Genomic DNA, 19,516 nt, shown 5'->3' on the forward strand with positions numbered 1-19,516 from the left:
CACCAGCTTTGCCATTTCTCAACCTCTCTTTGTTTCCTCATGTTCTTTTGATCATCTCAAACTTCATGTAGCTTTTTGCTCCTGACTTTATAATTTATATCACTGTGCGCTTTATTAATCTCGATAACGTGGCTGTGTCGCATTGTCCACCGAGCTTGTTGCTTCCTGTAAACTATGATGAATGAATGATGAAGTCAACGATCACAACTAGCATGCTAACATGCTAACAATAACAAAGCAAACATGCTGATCTCACTACTGGGACAAATGTGTTAAGTTAAGCGAAATGTTGAATTTTAGTTATGATTTTGATCACATTTGCTATTATCATTTGGGACGGAGGTGCATGCTTGTCATGGCGAAGCATTTTTTTTCCGATTTTGCTGTTATTGTGCACTGTTCAAATATTTTAAATTTACATTTTTAATTTAATGTTCTGCCAATATTGCTCCTGAAACGTCCATGCCAATAAAGCTTTGAAGTGACCTGAAAAATAAAATGCTATAAGACGACGAGCGAGAGCGGTTTCTCTCCGTGCTGCCGCTGTTGTTGTAGATAGCAATTAGCTAGCAGTGCTATTAGCTGAAGCCAGTTTATTCAGAAGTGTATACACCAAGTAATATCAACGAAGCGAGGACATTATCAAGTCAACACAATGCACCCAACAGTGTAAAAAACTGCAAAAAATTACAAAAATTGTGATTTCTCCTCCATTTTCTGTCCCCTCGCAGATATCTGAAAATGAAAGGAATGTGTGAGTGTAGTTTATGAGTTGTTTCTGATTGAGCAAGTCACTGAGAGCTTAGTGTTATCTGTGTGTTCATTATTCAGAGGTAACTGTAAGATTATTTATGTAACTAAACCAAGCTAACATGGGCAAACTGGCCCGTGTCTTCGTTTATAGATTGATCTTCAGGCTGGATGAATCATTTCCCTCCCTAAAATATAATGCATGAAGTAATGAATGGATGCCTGTAATCAGCACCAGAGCCAAAGCCAGGAACGAAAAAATGGATGAATGTTTTTCCTCCAACTGCTGCTGCTGAATAACAGCTCATCAATTTATTATTGAGTGGATCAGAGAAAATAAATACTTTGGCCAGCCTGAACTTGCAAGATCACGGGGCAGTATTTTCACAGCTGTCGACTGAATTTCAATCAAACCTCCTCAACGCTGCAAATGTTTCTATATATGTAGTATCACGTCTGTAGGGTCCAGATAGGTTCACATAGGTCGGTGTGACTGTGCTGTTTATTCTGAGCTGTTTTCGGGAGTAGAGTATGAAAGATGAAGCAATTAATGTCAGCAAAATCACTTCTGAGGTTTAGAAATCCCTCCAGGGAACATGATTTCTTTCATTTGAGCACGATTAAAGACTTTTGTGTTGCTCTTCAATTCATTGTTTCCAAACTTCTTCCCTTCTGTCGATGCTTTGTTCGTCACGACAAATAGAAACAGTGACAGGGGATAAATGTGTTTTATGATACAATTAACATAAATCAGTTTTACTTCACAAAGATACTTCTGACATCCTACCACAGAAAATAACCAACTACTCAGTGTAATGCAGCACAGAAAACATTGTGTGCCCGCTCATAAAGCCTCTCATGTGAAATATAAAACTCAAATAGCAAAAAAAAATCACTTCAGTACATTTTTTTGACAGCTTTAGCTACTAGTGATGAAATGTAACCAAGTAGATTTACTCAGGTATTTTATGTAAGATTTAAGGTACTTGAACTTTACTTTACTCCTGGCAAATAACACAAATGTTTTACTCCACTACATTAACTTTAGTTGCTAGTTACTTTACATGCTGCATTAGAGAAAAGTATCCCAATTCTGAATTTTAATACTTTAAGTTCATTTTCCTGATTATTCTTACATATTTTTTTTTTCAATGCAGGACTCTTGTAACAGATTATTTTTTACAGCGTGCTATAAGACCTGAACACGTCCTCCACCGTCTGAAGCACAGTGAGACTCAACAAATAGGAGAATTGTTCACAAAGTGTTTATTGTAAATTGTTTCAAATGGACACAGAAAAGACCATGTATGGAAAATAAAACGTTTCATGTGTATACAAAAAGAACAGACATTGTACTCGAGCAGTATGGAGACATTCAGAAGAAGTGAGTTACCCTCGGCCGTCTTTGACTGTGCACTGGACATGAAGAAACTCTTAACTCTCAGAACAACAACATCTTTTGATTGTTTACTGTACTCATGCGCCCTCTCTTTTACAGAACAGATGGAAGCTGACTGGCAGAACAAAAAGACTGTTTTGCAATTTCATGCCCCCGTTTGAAAAGTAATTCATACATTGTTTTTGATGCTTTGACAGTAAACTCGGGCTGACAGACCCTGAAATCAATTGTTGTACTTGCATAAACATGGACTTTTCCCTCATTTCTGGAATTATCATGAAGTTCTCAGAAACACACATCAGATGTGCGAATTATTCATGTGATAGTTCAAAGCAAATATGGTCGCGTCCCTTTCAGCTTGGTAAAAGTAGGATATAAAATTGGCCACGGTCCGTCATGTAAAAGTCAAGAGGACGATTGGCCTCGTGCACTTCAACGACTAACAGGCCATCCACATTCTGACAAAAAGACTGTTTTCCCTTAAGGACAATGTGTGGACGTGAAAAATATCCCTTCTTAAAAAGCAGATAAAAAGCATAATTCAGTGACCAAGTGAGTGGAAATAAAAACCAACAACATGTTCACCTTCATATGAAAATGAGCACACGACAGCTAGTTCACTGGCCCTTATTAAAACTAGCAACAGAGTCGACATGCAAGCTTCAACAGCACATGAAACAATTACTTTATGCCGTCATTAGTTAAGATTCAGATCCACATATCTCTGCTGAAATTTGGTCCTTTTTCACAAACATAGGCAAATTTCTCAAAGTCAACAGTTGTGTTTTGGCTCCCTTTAGGCAGTTACAGCCTGCATGTGAACATGTAGCACATTACACACAATATTCACTTCAGTAACACTGCGTCAAGCTATCGATAAGTGGACATTTTGGCAGCAGCTACAACCACACACAGTCGGGGACGAAACCAAAAGAAGCGCTGCAGACAAGGAACAAGGTACCGTACCAGTATAGCAACACATTAAATCAGTGTTTTAAAAAAAAAAAAAGATACAAAAAAATTTCCTAGAAAAATATATTGTTAAATACACAAGACATGCATGTTAGAAATATATGACGGACCAAAGAGAGAAAGAAAAATACACAGTCAACCCTGTATTATCAGCATTACATGTTCAACTTTTGTTGTTAAATTAAATTCAAGTTTCTTTTGCATCTTCTCAACACTTCATTGTTCAAATGGGCAAAAAAAGAGACAAAATCAGGATTGAATCAAAGTCTGATTGTTCAATTTTCTCCAGCGCAAAAAAAATTATTTGCTGATTGACCGGTGAGTTGACAGAAAAATCATCTGTAAAAACGTTGACAGATTTGCTGGTTAGAGACGAGACATCTGAGGATTGTGTTGCTTCCACCTCTCTCATCTAAGAAACTGAATATTTAAATTTCAGTTTGACCAACAGGAAAAATCTTCCATCTTCACGTTGGGCTCTGACAACTTGTGATAAACATTTATCATCAAGTTTGGCAACTTATAGACTGTTTTGTCCCTACGTCTGTAAGATATGCTGATGATTTGATGTGAGGATAAAAAAAGGATTAGGATTGTTAAGATATGAGTCCTGAACCTTGTTTTACTACACAGACTCTCCTCGACTGTTCTGGCAGTGGAGTGCTGTGACTGACAGCTGTCAACTTTTAAACTTTAAGCTGCAGAGTGTCACGTTTCAAACTTATTCTCTAAAACCTTTTAAGTACAACAGCTGGAGCTGCGGAGTGCTGCTGGTGTGGGAAAGTTAAAAAGAAGAAGAAAAGGACATAATGTGTTTGTCTGGACTAATTTAGCAATGACGGGGGGTAATTTGTCATTCTGATCGATCCTTCTCCGTTTCTCACGTAAGCCACTATAGATATGTTGAGATGCTCTCGACAGGACAGCACAGATCTGATGTACACCGTACCGATACGATTCACAATCAAACACAAACACAAAAACAACTCTATAACCACAATCATGTGCTATCAGGATTCAAAAACCGAAAGCATGCAGTCTGCATGTAGCAAAGTAGAGGCAAACACATGAACAGAAACCAAATATATATATAATTTGTCTCCATTTTTAAAACATCTGTATTCAAAATACATTAATTTTTTTTCAAGTCAAACCTATGAAATTGTCTTTGGTCAAGAAAAATATCTTAAAATCTACAGGCTAAAAATGTTATTGTACAGGAATGAAACATAAACGTACTCGAGATCATGTAACTGATCAAAATGGGGAACGCTGATACCAAAGTATCTAATCATTTCCATTTGGAGTGCTCCAAATATTTAAAGTGCTTCTGTATTATTCCCTCAGCATTTAATGTGAAAGAAACATCCACTGAAGTAAGGCAGATCGGTTTCATCTACTCAGCTGTCCTCTGAAAATATATATACACGTTTGTTCAGACGAGGAAGGACACTAAAAGAGTAGAGAAAGATAAACGGGGCACAAGTAGAGGTCGATCCTCTAGAAAGATGATGATTATCAAATCAACTCTAAAGACAGGTGTCAGAGCAAAACCTTAAAAGATCGGGAGAGCATCATCACAGCTGTTGATATAAAACCGGGTGAATAAAAAAAATTAGCAGCCTATTCACACACCATCTAATGATGCCTTTTCCACACAGAGGACATAAATTAAGACAAGGAGAAGAGTCTCTTTATAAGGGAGGGGGGGGGGGGGAGGAGATGAGGCAACGTACTGCCAAAGAAAACAACACCTCAGGGTTCGTTTCGTTTCGAGGACCGAGGAGAGATCCTGGAGGAGCTCACGAGCTCGTTCTGGTTCTTGTTCTAAGGCTGTCACTGCTGTAGTGGACTCATGATGTCTGGAGGTCAGGGTGTATCGTTCATCTTTCTCCTGGACACACAGAGGGCGCTCTCGCTGAGAAAACTCCCGGGGCTCCTTTGCGCTCACTGTGGTGTACCGACCCCTGCTGGTACGGCTGTTTCAGGCCACACCTCCCTGCCCTGGTTAAGAGGTTTTCCCTACGATGGGGTTGTCCCTGAAACAGAAAGGACAACAAAGATGGGTTGTCTAGTTGATTACTCTGGGAAACCTCTAACAGGAGCAGTTAAAGTATGTATGCAACATGTAGTCACGGCAGTCCAGACTTACAGGCTCCCATACTGCGCCGTGGTGTCACTCCTGATGTTGTGCTGCCTCTGAAGTTCCTCCATTATGTTTCGAAGCTGTTTCAGTGTCTGAAAGGTCTCTTTGGGTTCCTGAATGGTGAACTTGGAGTAGTCCTCCTGCTCCCGCTGAGGGCCCTGGTACACCGCCATACTGGCGCAAGCATCTACAGAGAGGACAGACATCATTATACTGCACAAAACAAGTCCCCATCTACACACTTCAGTTGTTTAGGAGAACACTACACGCCGATTTGCTGTGAAGCTCCAGAAACGTTTAGCGGACTACGAAACTTCACCCCACTTTCCACTGGCGTGAGAGAATATAATGCCTGAACTTTTTCACTTTTGGGTGACCTTATCCTTTGAAACTGAAAGTCTGAACTTTGGCTATTACTGCTCATCCATCATGCTGGAGTACAGCCAAAACAATCACGTCACGGGTGCGTTAACACATGTGATACTGTACATTAATCAACATCAGAGGTCAGCTTTCACAATGTAATGCTCCAACAATCCCACTGACCCTCCATGTTCTGGAGCTTGGTATCGTTTGACGAGAGGAGGGAGAAAATTCTCTCCGTTTCCCGGTCACAGTCTATGTCCAGCTGCAGGTTGGCCAGCACGGTGCTGAAACAGGAGAGAACAAAAATGTAAGGAGATCTCATCCAGGTGTGAACAGCAGAGAGAATAAAAGCATGTTTTATTTCAAATCCAGCTGAGGCCGGGATGTACTTTCTGTAAGCTGTATGTACGACTGCAGTTCCCCTAAACGTTGTGACACTGTGTAAATCATAAATGAAAGTGAAAACAGCACAAAGAGTTCTTGTAATTTAGGCTTCTGCTGCAAAACAGTGTACTATTTGAAGGAATGTTGGAAAGAAGACAAACAAAGGTGGAAAATTAGATTGAAAGAAAACCCCAGAAAGGCCAAATGTCGTTCTCTATGGTAATGAACGTCTGCTGAGAATTTCCTGATTATTTCCAACTTCCTGCACATAATTATCATAAAAGTTCTATTTCAGCTCCTATAAAGCTTCCTGGATCAAAGAGTTATATATCAATTTCCTTCAATGCTATGTCAAGCATGTTGCTCCATGCGTGAGAAACTGATCAGTTGCACCAGACGTTTTGTAGCTGCTCTAAAACGACCCGCATAAATGATCCAGCTGAAGAAGTTTGGTGTTTTTGTCATTTTAGAGAATCTCTTTCTACACAACATTCCTGTTTTCATGACTCACAGCTACATGGTTGGTGAAATTTGCCACAAATGGCAGAGGTTCAAAACAGCAGTGAGCAATTTTATCAAGCGTTTATTGCGATCTGCAACACATGTCCCATGAAACAACACTTCATGGATGAAACATTTTCTGTCCTGGTGTTGGTGGTGGTGATGAGGGCAAAGACTCACGTTGTGCAGGGCTTGCAGCCGGGCTCGTTGTTACTCTGGCGTTTGCAGCACTGCCAGGCTCCACTGGTGTAGTTCGACGGATGGAAGGTAGTAAGACGTCCCTCGTTGCAGCGACTGACCTGACCCAAGACCTCCAACCACTCGCTGGCCTCCACACAGTTTCCTGCTTGCACGTACAGAGGCTTCTCAGAGTGGACCACCTGAAACATCTGGCACAAGAGACAAACCGCTCATCATTTCAGGTCATGTCTACAGGTTCATGTGAAAGATTTTAAAAAAGGGTTAAATACGTTTTTAGCACATTTTATCAATACTGTGATAATACTGATAACCTTGATCATCGTGTTTCACATTAAAACTTGACAATTTCCAGGAGATTTTGTTAAAATGTGTCACTTTCTATATTTCTTTATGTTGAAAAATGCTTCAGGCTGCAAGTGTTCGAGGTTTTCCAGGTACTGGCATTTACACTCATTTACCAGGGTGTTAACAAATGCTCATGAGGCTAACATGAGGTAATACAATATTTCATCAATTGTATGTTTCAACTCGGTGAACTGGCTCTGGGGCTAAAGTCGTCATTACAAAAGGGGCCATACTGTAGAAGTGATGACTGGGCGTCTGAGGGGAATTGGCTTACATTTTTGCGGTTAAAGGCACTTTCATCCAGTTTCTCCACCGCCTGGATATTTTTGACATTGATGATGCAGAGGGCCTCTTTCCCTGAAAAGCAGAAGTTATTCTGTTTAACATTTGTACAGAATAATACACAGTTACACTCAGAAGTAGTAATAAGCGACTGTATGTGAAAGGCTGTTTGCTTGTGTGCTCCTTTGTAATAGCAGAAAATATGAGGAGGTGTAAGTGAATGAATGCACTGTAGGTCTTCTGCTTCTTCTTAAAGTCAGTCTCCCATTCTTAAGTAATAATTAATAAATGATCATATTCTACAACCCCCCTATTACTACTTATCTATAGGAAGTAAGAAAGACGTTGTACATGAATTACATTCTTAATATGCTTTGCTCAGTATGGGTCTTGTGAGGTGCCACAAGAATAAACAATACAGAGAAGTTGTGCACATCCAGACACCGTCTGGACCAACAAAATATGATAATACGTCTGCACACTGTAGCTCCCTGAAGTGGCATTTATTGGTACATCCACCGTGGAGCACTTACATTGCATTTACTGTGAGGGAGCTACAGCGTGCAGGCTTTTTTCTTTTTGTAGCGCCACAAGAATAGTCAATCTCCCTTAATAACACTAACAAAACACAAATCTGTAAGTGTTAATAGTGTCCAAATAACTCTAAATTAAATGAAGTCTTTCTTACTCAAAATATGTCTTCTTATCCAAACAGGTTCTACGTGTTTCAGCTGTCTAATGCTGCTGCACCTCCGATTTCTTTGTGAAGGACCAGCTAATGTTAAATTAGAAATGGAGACGGCTAACATGAACTAAAGACCGGCTGTGAGCACGACACAGAGGCTACACAGAGTTAGACAATAAGTCATATTTATGAAGTGTTATTGAGGGAGAATGACTAGCCTAATCTAATCACCTAATAAGGCCCATACTGAGCAAAGCATATTGAGATTGTAATTCACATACCACAACTTTACCCTTTCCTTGAACCCCCTGAGAACATGAAGTGTTTACTTTATATACTTCAATACTTCTGTATATTTTTAAACATTCATGTACAACATAACAGTGTTAATATTAATACATTCCCTGCCACCGCCACTATGTGGGGCTAGAAAAGTCTTTACTTTGGTGCCATCTGGTGGTTAAGAATGGTACTGTGATAGAAAACAGCATGCGGCCATCTCCTGTTAGTTTTATGCTACAAGTTCTAGGTGAGATATATTTGGTTTGAGTACGACATGATAGAAACTGGTCTCACCTTTATGTTTGTGGTAGGAGAGCTCCCTGTTGGTCACTCTGAGCCATCTCTTCTTGAAGTTTTTTTTGCCGAGGCGTTTTCTCCCCTGGGCACGTTTCTGTACCTCCCTATGAAAGGACACACGCAGGATTAAGGTTCAAGTGAAACAGAACCAGCACCTTTTAATTATTTTGAGCAATTTTCTTCTTCTTTTTAAACAGAGCTCTGATTTGAGAAAAAAACACTGAAATAAATCAAATAATTTATTCCAATTTCACAGATGTTTTGTACAAAATTTTACTCCTCTCTTTCAAATCCATATCATATTCTAAGTTGCACTGTGGGTAATGTGAGAGAGCATTTATGGAGCTTGACACCCCTCTCACTATTCTCAGTTAATATCGCGACAGGCAGCAAACTCGTTTTTCTAATCTGCTCTGCTTTGACCAAATGTTGAGCGCTCCCTCCTTCTGTGTTTTCTCCTCCTCTGTTCTCCTTCCCTTCTCTCAGGTGCTGCTGATCAGGCAATTAGCCTTGCCCCATATTTAAGGGAGGGTGGAGGAGAAGGAGCTCTCCTCTTCCACGGACCAAGCAGTCCTCAGTTGGTGTTTTGTTGTCTTTTGAAGATGGAGGTCTGTTTTCGTGGCTTTGTTGGTTAGTTTAGTTTATGTTGTCTTTTCTCAGTTTAGGGAGGGACGTTCTGGGTCCGACAGCCTGCTGCGTGGCCAGGCCTACAGACTCCTGTAGTTTTGGTATCGTTTGTAGATAAACATTCACTCTCTTTTGCAAACTTGTTCTCAGGGATGGCGTCCATTTTAATATGTTGTGGGTCACAAGGTAGAGCCAACTGTTTGTTTTACTGTTCATAAAGAAATGAATATTTTCCCCTAGGAGAACATTTTGCAGCCAAGAGTTCTCCCTACTGATCCTCCCCAGCCCCATGATGAACACTCACCCCTCCTTGAGTACCACTGCGTCCTCCAGTCCACTGGACTCCTTGCTGACATTAGAGGAGATCTCATCAAGAAACTGGAGAACAGAATTGACGATGATGTCAGCGCTTAACCATTTAGAGTGATAAATTAATACATTAACATTTTGTGTATTAGAAAAAAAATACCTTTTTTACTTTTTCGATACACTTGTCTTCCTGGAATGATTTGAAGAAGTCATACATGTAGGTTTCCTTGAAACTAGACTGTAAAAGAGAAAAAGACTTATATCAACACGTGGCAGATGTGAAAATACTGCATTTGATAATGTTCGATATCAGTTACACAACACATACCGAAGACTAGATTTAATAGCTTTCCTCTAAACAGAGAATCTTATTCTTGATGGTTTCTCACAAATGCCTTTATCAGTAAGTCATGAGTCTACATTATGAATAATGTTTTGCTTTAACTGGCTAAACACAGTTCATCATCTTGACTGTTAATCTTACCAGTTTTTTTGACAAACTACCCCAGCTGCCCAGAGTCTGGATTGTTTTTGAAATCAGTGTGAGTGTGCGGGAAATCTCAGGATCCTTGAATTAAAGAAAACACATAATGACAACAATGTACTGTTATTCAGATACGAATACGCACTCCAGTATATTTATGAAACATTGAACTATGGTGCCAGGGACATGCACTTACAGGATGGTGGGAACGGAGTTGGAAGGTGTGTGGAGAAAGAACGGCGACAGCGAAGAACCGCAGGAACACAAAGCTACTGACGGCTGAGTACTGAACATGTGGGTCACCTGCAGGGAGAAACAACATGCTAATAAAGGATGGCTTTCCAAAGCAATCATCAAAAAACAAATAAATACTGCAGCACATGGTGAAATTAAAACATCAGAAAAACAGAGAAAATGTGGAGAACTGAATCAGCTAATGACTTAGTGAAGTGATGACTGATAAAACACTGATCTTCCCATCCTATATGTCTGGATGGGTTTTGTTCTTGTTCTGGCATTTACCTGGGAATCGTTTGCAGGCCAAGTGTCTCAGTGACCTGAAGACATCACACATTAGTGGGGGACAGCTGGAACTGGACTGGGTGATGGAGGAAAAGACTTTCTGGACATAACCCTGCAGGTTCTCCTGCAGAGGTAACACAAACATTACTTTAGATACCTTTAACAAACAGAGGAAAAAAATATCTTGATGGTAAAAGCCACTGACATCGACAATGATACAGTGGAGGTTTGTTTTATGACATGTATTCATGTATGCATTTACTGTAGCAGCAAAGGATACATCATCCTGATCAAAACTAGTTTGGTGTATTTACCTTGTTGACCTCCACATTGTCTCCTTCCTTTAATTTAATGGGGTCTATCTCACATGTTTTGTTGGAGTCACAGATCTATAAAAAGGTTAAAAAGGACAAAAAAAAGAACAAACATAATTCAATACTGAGCTAACAGCAGAGAGAGAGAGAGATGTTGCATGTTTTGTGAAATTAGAATGAAAACAGCAGGATGAGTGATGAGTTAGGAGTACAGCAAACGTTCAAAATGTCAAAAAAACTCAAAGCAATATAACGTCTCAGATAAAAGACGACCAATAACACAATTTGGCACATTTTGAAGACCGGAGCAGAATCAATAAGTCACAAATGGACAACTGAGCAAAGAATTACAACATTAATTCTCATGAATGTGATCCATGCCAGTGCAGCGCTCTGTGAGAACTCTCAACCCTCAAATTAAATCTGCACATCTGCTTATTTGTCACTGTTCAAGTCGAGTTTTCCATACTGACCTCAGTGACTCATGGCACTCTCTGCCATATACACTGGGTGTGTGTGTGTGTGTGTGTGTTCTTGTTACTCATACCTCATCTATTACAGGCTTCAGGGTAACCGCCAGGTAATTCTTTCCCACAATCTTCATCATGTCATCAATGCAGCGCGTTGCCAGTGAGTTGCCACGAAATATAGTGTTAGCCTCCCTGAGGGCACACAGAAATGTTCCAGCAACATTAGGACGACTTTTGACCACATTTGGTGACAAAAGATCATCACACACTTCTTTTTTAAAATATATTTTTTGGGCATTTGACAGTCCAGCCCAGTTATTAAAAGGAAAATACAGATCAATGTTTTTATGTCCTTATTTCTGTAGTTATGGCCATCATTCCTTCTGCAATTTCAGCATCTGGGTATGACATTTTATGCACTTCACTAGTTTTACAATCAGGAGGATGCAGTGATGCTCTTGAATGGCTTTACACGTTTATTAGAGTGAAATAAAGTTCACATGAAAATTACTCAGACTCCCCCTTTAAGTTTCTATTGTATTTCAGAGATGCTTCCTGTTTTAAATTTAGCTTTGGTTACATTATCACAGCCAGAAGGAAGGATGGCAGAAACACCCAAGTTGTCAGATAAAAAAAGGAACTTAACTTAAACTCTTTATGGATAGGAGAAGTAAAAGTGTAGGTCATGACATTTATCTGTATAACTGTGTATGCATATCTACCTCTACTCCAGGTATGCATGTGTGAGTACTCACTGAGTGTTGTCCAGCTCCAGCGCCGCCACAGCAGAGACAAAAGGCACAAAGCGATTGTGGTGGAGCAGCAGTCGAACCGTCGGCAGCACAGCCTCGTATCGCTCTCGGCAGATGTCCCCCAAGATGTGCGCTGCTGACGCTGAGATGGGCTGAAGGAGGCAGACAGAGAGAGAAATTTACATTTATGTCGGTGCTTTTAAAGGTTTTCCCCTCCGTCTTACAGTAACTTGAACCATTTTCCTACCTTCACATCTGGGGATTTGAGCAGCAGGTTGCAGAGTGGTGTGTAGCAGGCAGATGGCAGCACCGTGTCTTCTATGTAGGTCAGCTTCAGACGCAAGGATCCCAAATCGTCTGACTTGGACTTGCTGCCGTTTCCCTTGGGCTGAAGGAGATACCTGTGAAGACCATGAGAAGACAGACATCATGTCACTGAGTTGAGTCGTGTGGAAAAACAAATACTCTTCAAACCCCTAAGAAATGTAACCTGATATTAAAACAGTATCAATATCAATCAAGTAAATCTAAGCTTCTACAGCTTTAAGAAAATGGAGGATGATGGAGGGTTGATCCCGTGCCCTGCAACCACCTGCTCAACACATCAGAAACCAACTGTAACAAATATTACAGGCAAAAAAAGAGCACTAAAAGGAAAAAAAGGAGAGAATGTAGGATTTTATCTGCCAAAACTTAACTGGACTGGAGGAAAACATCATTATCAGTCAGTATTTTGTTAAATGAACACCCTTAATGTGCTTTAAACCTGTGCCTTGTCTAAGTATTGGATGGTTTCTACATGAAAATACCATTCTGCATCAAAAAAACAACAGCTGAACACACTTTTTGGACAGTAGCAGCTGTTTTAATAATTCTGTTGGACTGGATAGCTTCCACCTAAAATCAAAGATTTTATAGTGAACTTTGTTGAAGACAGCTTTGCTCATATTTCTGCAGCATGCATGTCTCTCTAAAGCCAACAGGTGGAGCAAAACACAAAATGTTTAAATGCAGACTTGAACTGCAGTGCTTCAAAAGCTGCAGCTACATACTGTAGGCTCGTCCATAAGCTGCTTGATCTGTAATCATGGTACACAGGCAGAGAGACGCTTCCCTGAACGAGTCAACAGATCACCTGTGCTGATTTCACCAAGCTGAACGGTTTTCATGTGTGCAACATGGACGATTTCCAGCATAAACACAGGACATGAGGTACTGCCACCATGCAAAAAGCCACCCACGCACTCAACTCACAGCCCTCATGTACTCACAGATTGCTATCTGGCATAATCCCACATCACCTACACTGACGCAAAGCTAGGAGACACCCACACAATGGAAAAAACTGCTGAGCAGTGAGAAATCCAGGAAGATTTTTAAAAAACACCTTTTAAAGGAGGAAAACGAGTTCGGTGTGTCCTGGTGGATAAGCAGGACAGAGTTCCTGAACAGAAAGACTCCAAAGAATGGAGATTCACTTCCAAAGTTTAAAGAAGTGATCTGTTAAGAGGAAGATGACCGGGCCATGAGTCAGAGTCAGAGTGAATAATGTTGACAGACTGGCTGGTTTTGTTTATTGCAAAGAATGTTATACATTATTAAGAAACAAACTCATCAGATTTAGTCAGGGATGGATAGAAGAAAGTCCTAGACTAACTTCATCATTGTGCCTTTTGTTTCCACAGCACAATCAGCTCTACCAAAAATACAGTTTTTTATAAAACCCAGAAAGTCAAATCTGTGGTGGTAAACAAATATGAGCCGGGAAAGGTGTTTGCATTCTGTACAGGTCTGTCAGTCTTCTATCTTCCCTGGAAATCTGAAATAGGCCTATTTGTTTTCAGCCATGGTACATGAAAGTCTCGGCCTTTGGAATTCATATTCAAACCAGAAGTAGGCGTGATCCACCCCAGAAGCTGTTGTCTAGACTTACAATGAAATTGTTTTCTACTGTCAATTATTCTCTAAATGTTAACATGCTGCAAGTTTAGATAGTCACACAACATGATTTGTATTTTGTTAAGAAAAAATTCTAAATAAAAGTCAAAGCTTGTTGTATCAGATGGAAATCAGTCAGGATCTGGAGTTATGAGGAACAGTTTTGTTCTACACAATGCAGAAATGTGTTCATTGTACCTAAAAAGCACATTATCTCTTCATACTCTGATAATGGCATTGCATTTTTTACAATTATAGTACACAGTAAATGCTAGGAATTATAGTGCATTCATATAGTGAAGGAATACAATTTGTTCTTGACTTGGAAAATCCATGTGACCGCCCCCTCGAGTTGAAAAAACAACAAGGTAACCCGTGGAAACTTTTGCTACAGACCTCCTTTGACGTTGGCTAATGAAAGTTAATGTTTGGCTAATGGTTAGAAACTGAAGTAAAAAAATACCCCCAATACAAAATCGATACATCTGGCATAATCCAAGTCTCTGAAAGCCCTGAGATCCCAAATTGATTTGAAAATATGTTTTTTACACACCTGACGTGCAGTCAAGCGTGTGCACCCACTTCAGACAGGTTGCACACCAACACTTTTAGCTTAGCGGCTTCAGTGATGATTTCAACTTTAATAAAGGGTTTCAAATTTGCTGTGAAGCTCCAGAAATGTTTTGTGGACTACGAAACGTCTGCCATCTTTCTATCAGCATGGGGGTGAGTAGCTAATGACTGATTTTCATTTTTGGGTGAATTTATCTTTTAAAAAGATCATGAACAGATCAAGTCTGAAGAATGACTTGCCAACACAGGAAATGGGACCATTCAAAGGGCATGTGAATGCGGGGTGGAAAGACCTCCTCTTCCGTCTAGTGCTTACCAGGCTTTGTGGATGTGGTCATCTCGCAGGATCTTGACAGGGACCCGCGTCTCCCCCAGAAACACATCCTGAGCCAGATTCTCATTGTTCCACAAATCAACTCTGCAAAGGTAGAAAATGGAAACTGAGGAAGGTATTTGATCCATGAAAATATATCATCAAACTGCACATGCATCAAGTAAGATATCATTTTGTTGCTCTGTGTGTGTTCAGCACAAACACATAATCACCCCGTTCAAATATGGCAAAAAGGGACACAATAAATGTCACTACTGAGTGGTGCTTACCTGCTTGGTGCTTAAGCCAATTGACAAGACCCGTGCAATGAAACCACCTCAAATCCAAACCTCAAAACCATGCATGAGTGTTTACCTTTGAATCTGTCTAGTCTTACCCAGTGAGCTATGAGTCCACTGTGACGGACGCCTCACATATCCTTAACCAGAAACCCAAGGCTCTCTATCAGTAGTCAGAACACACCAGATCTAGATTCACTTTTTTGTCCTGAAGTTGTTAAGAAATCATTTTTCTTCCGTCAAGACCATAGAGGGGAAACGAGAGAGAGAGAGAGAGAGAGAGAGAGAGAGAGAGAGAGAGAGAGAGAAAGAGAGAAAGAGAGACTGAAAGTGAAACAAACATGAAAGAAAAAAAAAGTCAACTTACTTAATCTCAAGTTTTTCAATGTCCTCCTCCTCTACTTGGAAATGAGACTTTTTAGCAGAGTAGCTGCTGGACCGTGTGACCTGAGGGTGAACATGTTGAGGCTTATTCATAGGTTTACACGTAGAGTCTTTTATTCTAGGAATCTCACAGTAATGTAATCGAATGATCTTATTAAACCTGTGATGTGGCAAGACAGCAAAAATTTACCTCAAAGAAGAAGGTCTCTTCGAAATGAGGGTTGCTGGTTTTCTTCTTTACCTTTGTTTTCCTTTGGTCAGACCTGAGGAGATGTTACAGAAACTCACATTTTAAAACTTTCCCTGCTGTGATGTTTACCGACTAAACATTTCTCCAAGTACATAAGTAGCTTTATTTTTGCTCATCTAGCTTTTTGTCTTTCAAACTTTTAATTTGAAAATACTGCATTATATATTTAAGGAAATTGGCAGGAGTCTGCATGTTTGAAGTATTTGCTCCTTTTTAAACTTGACTTTTTAAAGTTAATAACATATAAATGAAAAGAATATCACGGTTTGTTATAAGGAAATCCTAGCTCCGTTTGGTATATGTGTGACAGAAGTTTAAATGGAGCCCTGATTATTAATATCATTTATGTAAGTAAGTCAAGTTTAAAGGCTCACTCAACACTTCTATACTTGCAGCATGTAAAGAATATCATCTTATGTGTTTGTTGTCAGGAAATCCCAGCTTCCTCTGGTACATGTGTGGCATTTAGACTTACCTGGCAGGTCCAACTAGTGACACGGTGGCATAGGGGTCACAGTTCTGCCCACTGATCAAAGGCAGTCCCTGGCACTCTATTATCCTAGAGGAGGTCATAATGACACAGGGAGGGACATTGTTAATAAAATACTGTGAACAAGGACAAGAGTTCAGAAAGCATATCCTCAGTAACGTGTTAATTTACTTTATTACCATCAAAGTAGTAGTCTGACATATTTGTTTTATTTACATAGTTAAGTTGTGAGAAAAAAACATGAATTAAAAAAGAGCAGGGATTAAATTATTTATATTTTCTTAAGGCATATTCATTCTAAAAATAAACACAGATCATTGATTAGATGTTTTTAATTAATTATTTTAAAATTCCTCACACTTAAAAAGAGGACACTATTTTACGACAAATATTAGAAAATAAGGAGTTCAATATTTTTTTATTTTTGGGGAAAATGGGGGAAAGAAACACCAGACGTAATAGACATTTATGACGTTTAAAAACAGAAATATAATCTGAAAAACAAGTTTACAATGTGTCTATTTCTTACTGGGTCGTGCCCTCTTCATGCAGCGTTATTTTTATGTATCAGTGTTGTATTTTGTTGTAAAGAAAACGGCCACATTAAAATGAGAAGGCTGACATATTGCTATGAAGTTTGTTTTTCATCCAGTTTATCAGTTCTGAGAAGTGCTTAATCTGGTATTAATTGTCAAGATCACCATTTTAAAAAACAACTCTGTTGCCAGGTCCTAAGTTCTCACAGACGCCATCATTAAATTGTCTGCAGTAGAAAGCAGCACTACGCAGCGACAATCTGCTGCGGCAGTCTTCATTTAGAAGCAGTGCTTTGCCCTCATGTTCGGCTCGTGTCACACAGGGACCACTGCTTTTTTCACTAATGTTTCAGGTGACAACAAACAGACACTGTAGGCACCCTAAACAGGATGTGGCTGCTAAGCACGAGTCACCAGAGAATAAGAATGAATTCAGTCCAACGCTAAATGAAGCCAGAGGGAGAAACCGAGCAGAGCCAGTGTCAGGATGTTTGTGCATAATCTTCCAGGGTGTCATGACATTATTCCCTATAGTCTCCTGTGCATCTTGTTCTTAACTCGACCTCATCTCGCTCAGCTCGGACATCTCTGGTGACTAATCATACTGCAACAGGCTGACTAAAAGTGTGCAAATGATAAGCTTAACCCCTTTTGGTTTTAACTTCGTCTGGTCAGTAGAGAAAAAACAAAAAAAAGGCGCCTGCAGCGTTCAGCGTGTACGCATATATGGTGATAGCTGACAGCGAGCAGGTGACAGCTTAGGCAAACAATCCAAGTTACACAGTGAATGACGGCAGCAGAAAACCACAGCGGTTGCAGTGTGAGAAGCACAGGCTTCCTGCTCAGATGCCATCACTTCCACCTCATAACCCTGTTCTGCAAATATGAATGGGGGATGCAAAACAACATAAACAGCGTGAGGTCTGAAACACACACTCGTATATGTGTGTGCGCTTTACATGTTAAACCTCAACCTTCATTGAGCGCTTTTCATTTGAGCAGACCCTCCTCCTCTGTCGTTGTTTGGTAAAAGTTTTAGCTTGTGACAACTTTATTTTATTTGGTTTGTACAAAATATTTTTATGGAACAAACTAAGTTAGATCGCACATTAAAGGAGTACTTTGCAATAAATAGATAGATATATAAATAAATCCCTTCACATACAGAAAATTCCAAAACCAATAAAGTAGTGGATCATGTGGAATAAAATGAGCCTTTATTTTCTGAAGGTTTGTCTTAGGTGGGGCTGGTAATTTCCAGTTTAATGAAATTATTCTTGTTGCCAATAATGATACATATACTATAATATTGTTTGATTTAAAGTTCTGCAATTGTGGTTAATCACCGTCTTATCACAGTAGGTAGACACATCAGGGCACATTCGGGACATGTGAGTAAAGTCAGCCTGGAGCACCATGACATCCATCACAAGTCTTGTCAAAATGAGGATGTATTTTATAGGGTTTGGCTTTTAAATAGTGAATACAATGGAGGACATTAAATTGAATCAAGCCGTGTCTGGCACAAGAGGTACTTCCGTTTATTATTTTCTCAGCAGCATCCCAAGTTTTCTCTTGGAAAGATTCCCCAATTTTTATTCCCAAGTCTACTCTGGTACTAATCAAGGCTAAAGCATTAAAATAACAACAATACAGGATGTCTGACAATGAGGGAGAGAGGGGTGTCCAGAGAAGATATGAGCCCTGAATTTAGAGGAGATTTTAGATTCTGGGACTGAGCAAATATCGAAATCTGTTTTAATGAGGAAGGTAGAATGTTTTTGACAGATTGTTGAAATTTGCAAATGTACAACCAATGTATACGTCCTTATGACGAGTAAAGCCTGACTGTCGCCAAAGAGAGAAGTCAAAATCTCAGTTGCTCTGACGATCTCCGGAGGTTTAGCAAAGACATAATTTCCATCAACATCTTGGACAATTTTCCTTCTCTCCCACACATTTCTGCAGAGCACTATTCTGAGCAGTGAAGTTTTAACCAGAAGCCTCTGTGGCCGTGAATCTTGCAAAGTTAATCAGTGGAAGCACTCATTTGGTTTGGTGCTACCTGATTTCAAATTCCCTGCTAACATTCCCATTTCATTGGACAAACAACTGGATCAGACCTCACTTGATTGGCAACAAGGGAAACCTTGGTACTCACCGGACAACTAAGTGTTGGCCTATTGAGCCGGACTCTGTGATCAGTTCATTCAATCGCATCTCCAAGTGAACCTTACCCTGTTAAACATAAGGAGAGGAGATCGCAGTGAGAAGTTAGAAATGACTCAAATCATGAGATCTCAGTCTTACACCGGGCCACAAGTAAAAAGTTTCAAGCTGAATCCCAAATTATGTGTAGGTTTTAAAAGAACATTGAAAATGCGGGCTGCAGTTTGTCAAATGCAAATCCTTCAACCCTGATATTCTCATCATTTTACTACATACATGTAAAAACGCATTTCTTTGAACTTTCTCTGTCTGTTATTTCTTTTTCTTCTCTCCACCTGCCGCCAGGCTCAGCCTCCTGTTTCATGTTGTTTTAGGTTAATGGAGGGACCATATGACAAGAGCCACAGCAGCTGTGAATTTTGTCATCACTCAAAAGGCTCTTTACGGGGTCGGATGTGGTGAAGGCTGCCGGTCTC

General features: G+C 39.9%; 1 protein-coding gene across 1 annotated transcript in view; it reads right to left on the minus strand.

Moving 5' to 3' along the window:
- Nucleotides 1-1,999: 1,999 nt before the first annotated feature.
- rasa2 (RAS p21 protein activator 2) overlaps nucleotides 2,000-19,516 on the minus strand; it is a 29,749-nt gene continuing 12,232 nt past the window's right edge. The window contains exons 5-24 of the mRNA XM_084350234.1: nucleotides 19,033-19,109; nucleotides 16,321-16,404; nucleotides 15,786-15,858; nucleotides 15,579-15,658; nucleotides 14,916-15,017; nucleotides 12,336-12,489; nucleotides 12,092-12,240; nucleotides 11,414-11,528; nucleotides 10,867-10,941; nucleotides 10,553-10,676; nucleotides 10,227-10,333; nucleotides 10,031-10,114; nucleotides 9,707-9,784; nucleotides 9,542-9,615; nucleotides 8,608-8,714; nucleotides 7,339-7,421; nucleotides 6,699-6,907; nucleotides 5,814-5,917; nucleotides 5,274-5,454; nucleotides 2,000-5,160 (exon numbers count right to left, since the gene is read on the minus strand). Of these exons, the coding sequence (XP_084206360.1) occupies nucleotides 5,130-5,160; nucleotides 5,274-5,454; nucleotides 5,814-5,917; nucleotides 6,699-6,907; nucleotides 7,339-7,421; nucleotides 8,608-8,714; nucleotides 9,542-9,615; nucleotides 9,707-9,784; nucleotides 10,031-10,114; nucleotides 10,227-10,333; nucleotides 10,553-10,676; nucleotides 10,867-10,941; nucleotides 11,414-11,528; nucleotides 12,092-12,240; nucleotides 12,336-12,489; nucleotides 14,916-15,017; nucleotides 15,579-15,658; nucleotides 15,786-15,858; nucleotides 16,321-16,404; nucleotides 19,033-19,109 (2,091 nt within the window). The 3' untranslated portion in view covers nucleotides 2,000-5,129. The remainder of the gene's footprint in view (nucleotides 5,161-5,273; nucleotides 5,455-5,813; nucleotides 5,918-6,698; nucleotides 6,908-7,338; nucleotides 7,422-8,607; nucleotides 8,715-9,541; nucleotides 9,616-9,706; nucleotides 9,785-10,030; nucleotides 10,115-10,226; nucleotides 10,334-10,552; nucleotides 10,677-10,866; nucleotides 10,942-11,413; nucleotides 11,529-12,091; nucleotides 12,241-12,335; nucleotides 12,490-14,915; nucleotides 15,018-15,578; nucleotides 15,659-15,785; nucleotides 15,859-16,320; nucleotides 16,405-19,032; nucleotides 19,110-19,516) is intronic.

Source organism: Pagrus pagrus (genome assembly GCF_965226575.1).
Source record: "Pagrus pagrus genome assembly, chromosome: 4".
Taxonomy (NCBI): Eukaryota; Metazoa; Chordata; class Actinopteri; order Spariformes; family Sparidae; genus Pagrus; species Pagrus pagrus.